At 40.1% G+C, this 15,139-nt stretch overlaps 1 protein-coding gene across 3 annotated transcripts in view; it reads left to right on the top strand.

Annotated features, from left to right (window-relative positions):
* The window catches only part of LOC121280469 (inactive serine/threonine-protein kinase VRK3-like), a 52,537-nt gene that overhangs the window by 28,929 nt on the left and 8,469 nt on the right, over positions 1–15,139 (top strand). For all 3 annotated transcript variants that reach the window (XM_041192500.1, XM_041192499.1, XM_041192498.1), the window contains 3 exons: positions 3,789–3,921; positions 11,458–11,578; positions 14,425–14,483. In XM_041192500.1, coding sequence (XP_041048434.1) covers positions 3,789–3,921; positions 11,458–11,578; positions 14,425–14,483 — 313 coding nt within the window. The remainder of the gene's footprint in view (positions 1–3,788; positions 3,922–11,457; positions 11,579–14,424; positions 14,484–15,139) is intronic.

Here is a 15,139-nt window from a genome sequence, read left to right as displayed (position 1 = left end):
AAAACAAAAATTGCTGGAAAAACTCAGCAGGTCTGACAGCATCTGTGGAGAGAAAGACAGTTAACATTTCGAGTCCGTATCCCTCTTCTTCAGAACGGACATCTACTGGTTCCCCTTTATCTACCCACTAGTTACATCCTCAAAAAACTGTCAGAAATTTGTCATACACAGAGTTCTCTTTAATTAAATCCGATTAACTTTGTCTGGTCCTACTATGATTTTCTAAGTGCATTGATAAGACTTCCTTAATAATAGATTATTCGTATGTTCGTACACATGTCCATGTGCATGAAATTACAGTTTTGCAACAAGATCAAAATCCTTTTTTTAAAAAAAAGCCTTCACAATTCCAAAAACATTGCACCCTGTTTTTGCCCAGGTGTCTCAAAATATCCTAATTTAAACTAGTAATTTCTTCCAAAATCTGTGTTCAGCTGGCATTTTTTCTATCAAATACAGGGATGTAGGGCTATCTAACTTAGAAATCCAGATTTCACTGTGATAATTGAAGAAACTTGAGTTCTCAACAGCTCAGAAGACACAGTAATAAAACCATGGTTCATCTACAGGAGGGGGGAAGCAACAGTGAAAATATAAAATTGAAAAGTCTGAATGAACCCAATCATTCAAAAACACCTGGAATCATTCCAGCCAATTGGCAAGAGATCACAAATCGTGAAAATCAAGATTTGGTTGCAAACTAGAAAACCAATAAATGGAAAGGCCAGACTGGATTCAGAAAGCAAGGGTCGAACCATTAAATGAAGATACAGAATGGAGAAAAGTGGAATTTCAGAAATGAGAAACACTTGGGTGTCTAGACTAATGTATATCCAAAATGACAGATATCAAAACTGCAAGAAATGAACTCCATTCACAAGAGCTCTACTTCTGAAAAGCAACATATATCCAACTCAGAGCATATTGCAAAGTTCCAGTAACTGTCAAAAAACATGAACATCAGAAGGTACAATGAAACCTAAACAGCTTCAAAGACTAAGTACAAAAGAATGGATGGATGTCCTATACAGAACCTCATACAATAATAGAAGATCGTTTTGTCTAACCCTGTCATAAATTGTCCAGAAACGAGACAAAGTGGCAATAGTTGATATGGTAAGATGCAAAGATAGCGTCAAGTCCTGGGAAAAAATATGGTATGAAAAGGAGCCAAATATTGTACGAACATTTTGGGAATGAGATCCAAGGTATGACGAAAGGAAATCAAATCAAATTCTTAGATTTATTATATTTATTATTGGTGTCAGAGATAAGTGGTTTGGAAAAGAGTTGAGCGCTATAAATTATTCACCATTCAAGCCTCTAGACTGGAAGTGCAACTTATACTTTTTTGGACTTTAGTGAATATTAGTCAATATGTAAATTTATACTCTACACGCATACCTGCCTTCTCTCAATTGTGAGAATCTGTTGAGTTTGAACTTATGAATGAGCCACGTACGATTCAAAATAGGCACTTTCTTGATGGAGTTCTAGAGTGCACTTAAATATCAAATTGTGATCTATGGATCTGTACACTAGCAAAAAAAAAATCCATGTCTTCACGGTGGAGAGAAAATTTGAAAGAAGCAAACGAAAATCCTATGGCATTTTAGAAATATATTAAAGGCAAGAGGATAACCAGGGAAAGAGTAGGACCAATTGGGGACCAAAATGGCAATCTGTGCATGGAGCTGGAGGATGTAGGTGAGGTTTTAAATGCTTACTTTTCATCTGTGTTCACAATGGAGAAGGATGATGTAGGTGTAGAAATCAGCGAGAGGAACTGTGATATACTTGAACAAATTAGCATTGAAAGGGAGGAGGTGTTAGTGGTGTAAGCAGGCTTAAAAGTGGATAAATCCCCAGGCCCAGATGAGATGTATCCCAGGCTGCTATGTGAGGGCAAGGGAGGAGACTGCAGGGGCTCTGACACTAATTTTCAAACCCTCTCTGGCCACAGGAGAGTTGCCAGAGGACTGGTGGAAAGCAAATATGGTACCATTATTCAAGAAGGGTAGAAGGTATAAACCAGTTAATTACAGGCCAGTGGTAGGGAAACTATTGGAAAAAGTTCTGAGAGATGGGATTAATCTCCATTTGGAGAGGTGGAGATTAATCAGGAATACTCAGCATGACTTTGTCAGGGGGAGATCATGTGCAACAAAGTTGATTGAATTTTTCAAGGAGGTGACTAGCTGTTGAGGATAGTGCAGTTGATGTAGTCCACATGGACCTCAGTAAAGTTTTTGACAAGGTCCCACATGGGAGAATGGTCAAGAAGGTAAGAGCCCATGGGATCCAGGGCAATTTGGCCAAATTGAATCCAAAATTGGCTTCGTGGCAGGAGGCAGAGAGTGATGGTCGAAGATTGTTTTTGCGATTGGAAGCCTGTGACAAGTGGTGTACCACAGGGATCGGTGCTGGAACCCTTCCTGTCTGTAGTGTACATTAATGATTTAGACATGAATATAGGGAGTATGATCAGTAATTTCGCAGATGACACGAAAACTGGTATCGTAAATAGTGAAGAAGAAAGCCTTAGATTACAGGACGATATAGATGGGCTGGTAAGATGGGCAGAACAGTGAAATGGAATTTAATCCTGAGAAGTGTGAGGTGATGCATTTTGGGAGGACTAACACAGCAAGGAATACACAATGAATGATAGGGTCCTAGGAAGTACAGAGGATCAGAGGGACCTTGGTGTGCATGTCCATAGATCCTTGAAGGCAGCAGCACAGGTAGATAAGGTGGTTAAGAAGGCATATGGGATACTTTATTAGCCAAGGCATAGAATATAAAAACGGAGGTTATGTTGGAGCTGTATAAAACGCTAGTTAGGCCACAGCTGGAGTACTGTGTGCAGTTCTGGTTGCCACATTATAGGAAGGATGTGATTACACTGGAGAGAGTGCAGAGGAGATTCATCAGGATGTTGCCTGGGCTGGAGCATTTCAACTATGAAGAGAGACTGGATAGGCTCAGGGTTGTTTTCATTAGAGCAGAGAAGGTTGAGGGGGGTACCTAATAGAGGTATACAAAATTATGAGGGGCATAGATAGGGTGGATAGGAAGAAACTTTTCTCCTGAGCGGAGGTGTCAGTAACCATGAGGCATAGATTTAAGGCAAGGAGCAGGAGGTTTAGAGGGGATTTGTGGAAAAAAAAATTTCGGGAATCTTAAACACACTGCCTGAGGGGGTAGTGGAGGCAGGAATTCTCACAACGTTTAATAAGTATTTAGATGAGCACCTGAACTGCCGTAGCATACAGGGCTATGAGCCAAGTGCTGGAAAATGGGATTTGAACAGACAGGTGCTTGATGGCCAACACGGACACGTTGGGCCAAAGGGCCTGTTTCTGCGCTGTATAACTCTATGACTAAATGAAAGCAATTTTTATAAATCCTTATCTTTCAACCAGGTTGGGTGAAAAATCGCAATTGGACAATTACCAGAATAGTCTCCGTATTTCTTCAAGTAAATTTTTTTAACAAAACGTCACAAATTCAGCACTTTTGTTCTTTTAATGGATTTGAGATATTATAGCAACTAAGTGCTTCAGAAAATCACAAGTTAATTATTATCTTTCAATCTGGTGATATCAGGCATGTCACTGCACTAAAGTGACAAGAAGCTGTTTTGTTTTAATGTATTGCATCCGGTCAGTGATCTGAGTTTGAAACTGTCCTTAATGTTTTGTTACTTGACAAGTATTTTAAGAAACTTTTAGATACATAACTTCTGGATCTTCTATGGCAGAAATGATCATGAATTTTCTTTTCAGGTTTACTTGGTAGGTTACTACTTTGCATTCAGATACTGTCCTGATGGTAAGCATGTTGAATACAGAGAAGGCAGCAGAACTCCACATGAGGGCACTGTGGAGTTGATCAGTGTAGATATACACAAAGGAGCTGGTAAGAATTTGTATGTAGTGAGCCATTAGTGCGTGTGTCTTGTATTAATATCTATTTTGTCTGTTGTTCAAGCAGCCCTTCAACTTTAACTGCAATCCTGCTTTTTCTAATACTGAAGATTGCATGAACCGGTAGCCTTAGCGATGTTACATAGAAACATAGAAAATAGGAGCAGGAGTAGGTCATTTGGCCCTTCAAGCCTGCTCTGCCATTCAATAGGATCATAGCTGATCATCTCTCAATGCCATACTCTCGCTCTCTCCCCATACACCTTGACACGTTTAGAGTTCAGAAATTTATCTATTTCCTCCTTAAATGTTTCCAGTGACTTGGCTTCCACAGCCTCTTGTGGTAGAGAATTCCACAGGATCTCCACCCTTGAGAGTAAAGAAGCTTCTCCTCATCTCAGTCCTAAATGGCCTACCTCGTATCCTGAGACTGTGACTCCTTGTTCTAGACACCCCAACCAGAGGAAACATCATCCCTGCATCCAGTCACTCCATCCTTGTCAGAATTGTATATGTTTCAATGAGATCTCCTCTCATTCTTCTAAAGTCCAATGAATACAGGCCAATTCGGCCCAATCTCTCCTAATACCACAATCCTGCCATCCCAGGAATCAATCTGGTGAACCTTCGCTGCACTCTTTCTATGGCAAGTATATCTTTCTTGGGTAAGGAGACCAAAACTGCATACACCACCCCAGGTGTGGTCTCACTAAGGCCCTGCAGCTGCAGTAAGACATCCTTGCTCCTGTACTCAAATCCTCTCACAATGAAGGCCAGCATACCATTTGCCTTCTCAACTGCTTGCTGCACCTGCATGCTTGCTTTCAGTGATTGGTGTACAAGGACACCCAGGTCCCTTTTGTACATCAACATTTCCCAATCTATCACTAATTAAATAATACCCTGCCATTCTGTTTTTCCTATCGAAGTAGATAATTTCACATTTATCCATGTTATACTGCATCTGCCATGTATTTGCCCACTCACTCAACCTTGAATCGCCTTGAAGCCTCTTATCTGACTCACCACTCATATTCCCACCAAGTTTCATGTCGTCAGCAAACTTGGAAATATTACATTTGGTTCCCTCCTCCAAATCATTGATATATATTGTGAATAGCTGGGGCCCAAGCAATGATCCCAGTGGTACCCCACTAGTCACTGCCTGCCATTTATTCCTACTCTGTTTCCTGTATGCTAACCAATTCTCAATCAATGCCAGTATGTTACCCCCAATCCCATGTGCTTTAATTTTACACACTAACTTCTTATGTGGGACTTTATCAAAAGCTTTCTGAAAATCCAAATACACCACAGCCGCTAGTTCTCCCTTATATATTCGGCTAGTTTTGTCCTCAAAAAGGAGCTCCAGTAAGTTTGTCAAACATGATTACTCTTTCATAAATCCATGTTGACTTTGTCTAATCCCACTGATATTTTCTGAGCATCCTGTTATCACATCATTTATATTAGACTCTAGCGTTTTCCCTACTACTGATGTTAAGACTAACCAGTCTGTAATTCGCTGATTTCTCTCTCCCTCCCTCCTTTTTTAAATATTGGGGGTTACATTTGCCAACTTCCAATCTGCCGGGACTGTTCCAGAATCTACAGAATTATGGAAGATGACAAGCAACACGTCCACTATTTCCACGGCCACCTCCTTTTAATACCCTGGGATGTAGATTATCAGGTCCTGGGGATATGTCGGCTTTCAGCCCTATTAATTTCTCCAGCACTATTTTTTTTCAGTAATGCTAATTTCCTTCAGTTCCTCCTCCTCACTAGACCCTTGGTTCCCTAGTGTTTCTGGGAAGTTTTTTTTGTCTTTCTCCATAAAGACAGAACTAAAGTAACTGTTTAATTGCCCTACCATTTCCTTGTTCTCTATGATAAATACTCCCATTTCAGGCTGTAAGGAACCCACATTTGTCTTCACCCAATCTTTTTCTTTTTACATACTTGTATGTAAAAAAACCTTTTACAGTCAGCTTTTATGTTCCTTGCAAATTTACTCTCCTACTCTTTTTTTCCTCTTAATCAATCTCTTTCTTGGTCCTCCTTTGCTGAATTCTAAACTGCTCCCAATCCTCCAGCTTGCTACTTTTTCTAGCAACTTTACATGACTCCTCTTTGGATCTAATACTATCCTTAATTTCTTTTGTTAGCCATGGTTGGGCTGCTTTTCCTGTTGTGTTTTTGTGTAAGAAAAGAATGTATAACTGTTGCATGCATACATTAGTTTCTTAAATATTAGCCATTGTCTATCCACCATCATGCCTTTTTACTGAAGTTCCCCAACCTATCTTAGCCAACTCACACCTCAACCTTCATAGTTTCCTTTGTTTAGATTTAAGACCTTCGTTTCAGATCGGACTACTTCATTTTCCATCCTAATGAAGAATTCTATCAAGATATGGTCACTGTTCCCTAAAGGACACAACAACCCTGCATGGGGAGGCAGTAGCATAGTGGTATTGTCACTGGACTAGTATTCCAGAGACCCTGGGTAATGTTCTGTGGACCCAGGTTCAAATCCCACCATGATGGATGGTGAAATTTGAATTCAATAAAAATCTGGAACCATTGCTGATTGTCGCAAAAACCCATCAGTTTCGCTAATGTCCTTTTAGGGAAGGAAATCTGTCACCCTTACCTGGTCTGGCCTGTGACTCCAGACCCACAGCAATATGGTTGGCTCTTAAATGCCTCTGAACAAGGGCAATTAGGGATGGGCAATATGCTGGCCTAGTCAGCGACGCCCACATCCCATGAACAAAATTAAAAAAACAAGATTAATAACTATACAATATCAAATCTAGGATAGCCTCTTCCCTAGTTGATTCCTTAACATGCTGGTCTAAAAAAAACACCACCTTTTACAAACTCCAGGAATTCATCTGTCATAGTATTATTGCTAACTTGATTTGCCCAGTCTGTTTGTGGATTAAAATCACCCGTGATTACTGTAGCACCCTTGTTACATGCATCTCTAAGTTCCTGTTTAATGACGTCCCCTACCTTACCACTACTGTTTGGAGGGCTATAAACAGCTCCCACCAATGTTTTCCGCCCCTTCTTGCTTCTTTGCTCCACCCAGGCTGATTCTACACCTAGATTTCCTGAGCTAACATCCCCTCTCTCTGTTGCACTGATCTCATCCTTAACTTTTCTTTTTGCTTCCTGAATACGGAGCACCCTTGGATATTCAGTTATCAACCTTGGCCACTCTACAGCCCTGGTACAGTAATCGCAATCGTATTGTACCCATTTGCATCTATTTGCGTTGTTACTTTGTCTACCTTATTGCGAATGCTCCGTGCATTCAGATATAGTGCCTTTAGAGCTGTCTTTTTAACATTTTACACATTTTTTTTGTACTATGGTTCTCTTTGCTGCCAGCCCTTGTTTCCTCTGTGTTCCACTTTTGCTTTCTACTTTTCTGTCTTTCATTTCTACCTTTGTTTCCCTCTCTTGTGTCTCCCCGGTCAGGTTTCCATCCCTCTGCCAACTTAAGTTAAACCCTTTTAGTAAATGCCCCTGTGAGGATATTGGTCCTGGTCCTACTGGGGTGCCCGTCCAGCTTGTATAGGTCCCATCTTCCCCAGGATCTGTCCCAATGCCTCAGGAATCTAAATGCCTCCCTCCTACTCCATCTCTCCAGCCACGCGTTCATCTGGCCTGTTCTCCTATTCCTGATCTCACTAGCACTTGGCACTGGGATTAAACCTGAGATTACTACCTTTGAGGTCCTGCTTTTTAAATTATTTCCTGGGTTCCTACATTCTGCTTTCATCCCTATGTTGTTGGTATGGACATGGACCATGACTGTTGGCTGTTCACCCTCCCCTCCAGAATGTGCTGCAGCTGTTCAGTACATCCTTGACTCTGGCACCAGAGAGGCAACATACCATCCTGGTGTCATGTCTGCGGCTGCAGAAACATCTATCTGTTCCCTTTACAATAGAATCCTTTATCACTTATGCTATCCTCTTCCTTCCTTTCCCCCCCGCCCCCCCAAACGATCCCTGCATCCCGTGTAGCCGAGCCATTGGTGGTGCCTTAGACTTGGCTCTTGCAGCATTCCCCTGAGAAACCGTCTCTCCCAGCAGTATCCAAAATGGAAAATCTGTTGGAGGGAGATGGACCCAGGGGACTCCCGCAGGACCTGCCTAGTGCTTTTACTTGCGTCTGACGGTCACTCATTCCCTTTCTGCCTGTGCACTCTTTACCTGCGGTGTGACCACTTCACTGTATGTGCTTTCCACAAAGATCTGATCCTTACAGATGCTGTACAGTGACTCCAACCACAACTCCAGCCCGGAAATGCAGAATCCAAGTAGCTGCAGTTGGAGACACTTCTTGCACACATAGTCACCCTGGACACTGGAAGTGTCCCTAACTTCCCACATAGCACAGGAGGAGCATTCCACCTGGCCAAGCTGCCCTGCCATAACTTACGCTTAAATTGTTCCCTTTACTTTTACATCCTCTGGTTTAGAAAATATTAAGAACAGAAGAAATACTCACCAGATCCTACCAAGGCCGCCACTCTTCTTACTGAGGAAAGGTAGAAAATGAAAGGATTCATTGTTCAGTCTTCACCGAACCCCTCCTCTCAACAAACTCCAACTTAAGCATTTTACTGCAGCCCAAAGCAGCATTCCATGTTGCCCATATTTTTTCCTGGAAAGGGCACCTAAATCTTGATTCTCAAGACCCTCTGTGTAAAAGGGACTCATTGGTTATCTTAGTTAAATATATAATAATATTTTATTCAAGAAACAAGGATATTTAAAAGAAGGGTAATACTGAATTAAAATTATATTAAAATTACAAGTGAATACTCCATTCCTATATTTCAGGCAAATGATGTAACAAAACATCACAATTGTTTCTGGGGACAGGGATGCCTCTAAGTTGTCATACTGCTTGTCTAACATCCTCTACTGGATGAGCAGAAATTCCTACCAACAAAATATCCAGAAGACCAAAGCCATTGTCTTCAGTCTCCGCAACAAATTCTGTTCCCTCAACCATGGACGGCAACCCTCTCTCTGGTAACACATTAAGGCTGAACTAGATAGTTCTCCACTTCAACTTGGGTGTCATATTTGACCCCAAGGTGGGATTCCCAACCACTTAACAATGCTATCACTAAGACAACCTGTTTCCATCTCTGTAACCATCTGATTCCTCCCCTGCCTCAGCTCACCTGTCACTGAAACCCTCAGCTGTTACCTCTAGATGTTATTATTCAAACACACATCTGGTCGGCTTCCATTTTTCTACCTTCCATAAACTTCAGGTCATCCAATACTCGATAGCCTATATTGTAGCTTGCGCCATGTCCCATTCATCTATCACCCTGTGCTTGCTAGCCTACATCAGCACCCAGTTAAAACAACACGTTGATTTTTAAATTATCATCCTTGTTTTCAAATCTCTCCATGACCTCTCTGTCTCTAAACTCATCCAGCCCTGCAATCCCCTTGAGATATCTGCACTCTTCCACTTATTGCCTCTTGAGCAACTCCAATTGTAATCATTCCACTGTTGGTGACCAAGACCCTAAATTCTGGAATTCCCTTTGTAAATCTCTCCACCCCTCTTTATTTGTTCACGGGATGTGGGTGTCATTTTTATTGCTCATCCATAATGGTAGGAACTGCCTTCTTGAACCACTGCAGTCCATGTGATGCAGGTACACCCACAAGGCTGTTAGGAAGGATTTTGACCTAGTGACAGTGAGGAAACGGCAATTATATTATAAGAGTTTGTTCCAAGTCAGGATGGTATGTAGCTTGGTGGGAAACTAACAGGTGGTGGCATGCCTGTACATCTTCTGCCCTTGTTGTTCTAGGTAGTAGAAGTTGCAGGTTTGGAAGGTGCTGTCGAAAGAGCCTTGTTGAGTTGCTCCATTGCATCTTTTAGATGGTACACATTGCTGCCACTGTCCATGTGGAGGGAATGAATGCTTAAGGTGATGGATCAGTGCCAATTAAGCAGGCTGCTTTGTCCTAGATGGTGTTGAGCTTCAAGTGTAGTTGGAGCTGCAATCATCAAGGTAGTGGAGAGTATTTCATCACACTCCTGACTTGTGCTTTGTAAATGGTGGACAGGCTTTGGGGAGTCAGGAGGTGAGTTATTCACTACAGAATTCTCAGCTTCTGACCTGCTTTTGTAGCCATAGTATTTAAATGGCTTGGTCTAGTTGAGTTTATGGTTAATGGTAACCACCACCACCGCCCCCCCCGATCTTGATAATGCGGGATTCAGCGATGGTAATGCCATTGAATGTCAAGGTGCAATGGTTAGATTCTTTCATGTTGGCAATGGTCATTGCCTGGCACTAGTGCAATCCAAATGAATGTTGTCCAGACCTTACAGCATATGGACGCTGACTGCTTCAGTATCTGTGGAGTCGTGAATGGTGTATATTGTGTATTTATCAGCAAACATCCCCACTTCTGATCTTATGATGGAGGAAAGATATTGATGAAGCAGCTAAAGATGGTTGGGCCTCGAACAGTACCCTGAGGAACTCTACTGCTATTTTCTCCTTTTACGAAGCTCCTTAAAATTTACCTCTTTGACCGAGCTTTTAGTCATCTGTTCTAATACTTCCTTACTTAGCTTGGTATCAGATTACATTCGATAATGCTCCTGTGAAATGCCTTGCAATATTTTACTATGTTAAAGATGCTATAAAAATACAAGTTGTTGTTGATTGTGCCCAGTGTTCTTGTTCCTAATCATGTCCCAGGTGCACTTGTAGGAGAGTGGGTATGTGGATTTTCAGATGAGATTCAGGGCCAAATTTATTTATGTTGACCACCATGATTGAATAGTCTGCTTGTGCCTACTGTCCTATTCATTTTCTCTCTTCTAGAAAGAAAAAAAAATTGGAATGCTTTTTATTAACTATATTTGCTAAATTAGCAAATGTAATATTGTTCACAAAGTGGATTGTTGTAAATCAGCATTAAAATCACTAACACAATGTGAGGTAAAAATGCTCTCTATTGATGGGAAAAAAAATCTACATGCAATGTGAAAGAAATAGTTGGACTGTAGCAGTGGGGGTTAGTATTAGGAGGGTGTTCCTGCATCACGCACTCAGCTTATGTATTTAACTGATCATTTGTGAACCTGTGCATGCATATGTTCAGTTGCCCTAACCTAAAGGGACAATTATAGATTCTGTACACGTAGAACTTAAATTTGCTACAGTTTGTAGGCTCACCTAGTCTGGTGTAATGCAGAAAGGAGGAAAAAAATCAAAAGTGGAAAGAAGTCTTTTCTGTATATACAGACTAATAGACACTGCAATGTATGCCAAGACATTAACGCATCTTCAGGTTCAAGAGCATGATGCATTTTGACAAATTTGACAGATTATTACTCAGCTGCGTTCTCCTTAGTTGATCTCTCAAAGCACTGTAGTTTCTGTTATCCTATGTATTCTCTTTAATCGTGGTCCATGGAGTGACCAAAAAAAATGAACAAATCCACATTTATGTTATAGGGCCTTCCAGACGTAGTGATTTTGAAACACTGGGTTACTGTATGTTGAAGGCATTGTGTGGTTCTCTGCCATGGTCTGATAATGTTGACTTCCCCCATTCTGTCATGGAAGCAAAACAGAAGTAAGTGTTTTTGTTTACTTAATAAAGCACGTAATCGAAATGTTGCATATATACAATTTAAAATTGCCTTCAGTTGTACTTGTGCATCGAAAGTAACACTCAAATTTGAAATTGCAGTATGTGGGAAGAAACCACGGTAATTTACAAATTTGGGTTACATGATGAAATAATCAAAATAATTAGAAGTAAAGTTTTCAAAGGCGAGTGTATTTCAAAGTTTGGAATGTGTGAATTTAAATTGAGGGTGCCATAATAAAGGATAGACTTATTCAAGGGGGAAAATTGAGTCTTCCATTTATTTTTGTTTATAAATAAAGACAATGCCCTTGAATTTTTCTAAAGGGATTTTGCTTAGTGAAATGATGGATAGAATTAATTATTTTCAAGTATTTACTTTCTAACCCTGAGGGAGGAAAACAGCTATTTTGGCTCTGTCCGTTGTGTCATACTCCACTTTTCTTTTTCTGCCCTGCCCCGTTTTCTCTTCCACCCCCCAACACTCAACATTTTGTCACAAAGGCCTTGAAGCTACAGTGGAATAAATACAAGTGCTTAACATATTCATCTGAAATACTTCTGCTATTTTAGCAGAGGTGTGAATCCATTTGTTTTTACAAAAATAGGTTGATGCCTCATGTATAATTGTAGAGAGTAATTTCAGATGCACATGAGAAGTGTTTGTGCCAATTATTCTACCACTTGATTTCATGGGCCCAGTATTGCTCAGGCTGGAGCAACAGATCACCTGACTGTCTTTGTAACATATGAGGAACTGAATAAAATCATTTTAAGTGAATTAAAATTTATTGTGTCATTTCTTCTAGCGACTTGAAGGTTACGGAGTTGCAAGACGTGACACAAAGTAACTGGATATAGTTTTCTTGTTCTTAATTCTGATAAAGTTCATAAGTTTCAAAATTTCAGTTACTGCTCTTAAAATTGGTTTTCCAAGCTGGCAGTATTCCTCTATTGCTGATGAGGGAGGAAGATTGTGACCATGTTTACCAAGACTAAGCCAGGGCTACGGGGTCCAGGTGGGGTACTAGGACTAACGTGGTATGTTCCACGGAGAATTGACATGGATTCAGTGGGCCAAATGTGCTCTTTCTGTGCCGTAAATGATTCAATGGCTCTAAGTCAGCATTGCTATCAGTCATTTCAATTTTTTTTTTTGAAATCCTGCTGTGATATGCTTACCCACTCCCAAAATGTGTATTAGATTTTAAAGGGAAGCAGCCTTAATGATAATTTGCAGTTTGTTTTGAATTCTAACAATCTGGAGGAGTTGAGGTATAAGTAATCAACATGAGCAGTCAACTCATTAATTGAAGCTTGAGGCAAGTCCTCCAAATTGAGCGTCCAGCTCTTTACATGCTGGTAGACCTCTGCAAGCAAATATTTTCAAAGGATTTACATTATCTTATTGACAACATTTCCTCTAAGCTGTGTGGGTACGGTCACGCTGCAATCATGAATGTGCCATACCGGGGACTAACAGGCTGTGTACATGCGTGGCTGCATGGCATTTTTAAAGGGCCCATGCAATTCAATAAACAGGTCATGCACAGCTAAGGGATATTAGAGGGAACATAGCTTACAGATATCTGCATAATAAATCTGTTTTTAAAATAATTTTCTTGTGTTCTGCAAATGTTATCAACATGGGTATATTTTACAAAAACCAGAAATCATGATGACTGAAACAGAGTGTTCTCACTTACTGAAATGCTTTGGTCAGTTTTTGTTACTATTACGGGACTCATAGCTTTAGTCAACAAAAACATAATAGCAGGAGTTTACTCATTCCTTATTAATTGTTCCCAACTGAAGCAAAACTGCTTTTGATTTAATTCACATTTAGTCAACTGATAATTTAACACTTTAACTGCAACCTTTTTTGAACTAACTATATACACATTTTAAAATAAATCAGAGCAGGGCAAATTGCTAGTACGTGACTTACAACTTTTCTCATCAGCCTGAGTAGCAGAAGCCATAGAGAAAGATGGTTTGTAGGGTGGAAGCAAGGTGAGTTGCAAACAAATAACATAAAACTCTGACGTAAAGAAAGTACTAGGTGAGTGACAAGGGACAGTCAAAGTTTGTAACAAGTCAAGAGAAATAGTGACAGGCAAGAATGCTCATAGAAATATAAGAGAGTTAGCAGCAGGTAAAAATAGAGTATCTGCAAGAGAAAGAATTGGTGAGGTAATCTCATACTTTGGCTTGTTGCTCTTTTTTCTATCTTTTGGGTTATATAAATGAACATGAACATGAAATCTTCTTGGCTTAAAGGAAGATAGGCCTCTCCCACATTATCTTTTTATTAAAGAGAATCGGCTAGGGCAGAAATGCAGTTTGTAGACTACTTTTGAAAGGGTTTCTGGGTGTGGGCTACATTATAATGTGACTTTTAATTATTTTGTCAAAGGCAACAAATCTTTTGTGATGTTCAGGCTGTCAGAGGATGTGCTGTTTGAGAAGACAGATTGTTCTACACGGTATAGAACCTATTATTTTGCTGCTTATTTGTAAGTGTGTGTACCTTTATGGCTACAAAATACAACAGATAAACTTTGAGTTTATTCAAAGGTTAATTGCATTTCAAGCTGTCAATTGGAACACCTGTGTTGTGGGAAGGACAGTTAAAAGCCTGTAGATACTGTGTGGTATATGTTCTTGGATTTTTTCTTCTTCACACTGGTAATGACTTTTGCTTCTCTATATTTGTGACAGAAATATGTGTGACAAACAGAACGTGCTTGTAAGCATTAAGATTTATAAAATATCATTTTTCCAAAACCAAGTATTTTAAAACTGACTCACTTTTCTATATTTTTTGCTAGATACAAGGCTGACCTACCAAGTCTTCTCAAAGATTGTTTTGGGAGAAAAAAATTCCCAGGTAAGATTCGAATGGTGGGTCTACATTTTGTTTTCTCTCCATTTTCTTGAAGTTGTTTACTCTTTCCAGGGCTATAATCCCACTGATGCCAATGGATGAATGTTTGTGTTCATGTTTGACCTTAGACTGTTCTTCCAGACATCAGTTGGATTGGGTTCTGACCAACGTCACCATACAGGTGCTGAGGTCAGTTGTAGTGTCCTACTGATAGCTAACTCAGTACAAATTAGGGAATCAAACCTAGGATGTCCTTGGTCTGCATTGCTCAATTCTCCATTCAGTTATTCACTGAATAAACTCACTGAACGGTCAAGGTAGCCTTTATCCACATAGGCTTGATTACACTTCATACATCAGAAACACTAACATTTCCTTCTCTAGTTAATTTAACCATTTAAAAAGCTGAATTTACTTTGCCCCATGGTAAATCATATACTTGTGTTTATATGGTCCTGGTTACCATACCAAAACATTGCAAAGTGCTTCACACCTTTCAGAGTGTAGGAATTTGTGGAGGTCTGACCAGAAGTTGGCCCTACATTAACCATATCCTTGAGAATTTATTGGAACTTAAAATGAAATCTAATTGAATTGGATATGAAAAATATCTTTACTGTGAAAGCCTAATTAAGGGCTTTATCTCCAATGTACTACCT

Source organism: Carcharodon carcharias, chromosome 7, assembly GCF_017639515.1.
Source record: "Carcharodon carcharias isolate sCarCar2 chromosome 7, sCarCar2.pri, whole genome shotgun sequence".
Classification (NCBI taxonomy): Eukaryota; Metazoa; Chordata; class Chondrichthyes; order Lamniformes; family Lamnidae; genus Carcharodon; species Carcharodon carcharias.
The sequence above is the reverse complement of the archived record's forward strand: the minus strand, read 5'-3'. Positions and strand labels throughout refer to the sequence as shown.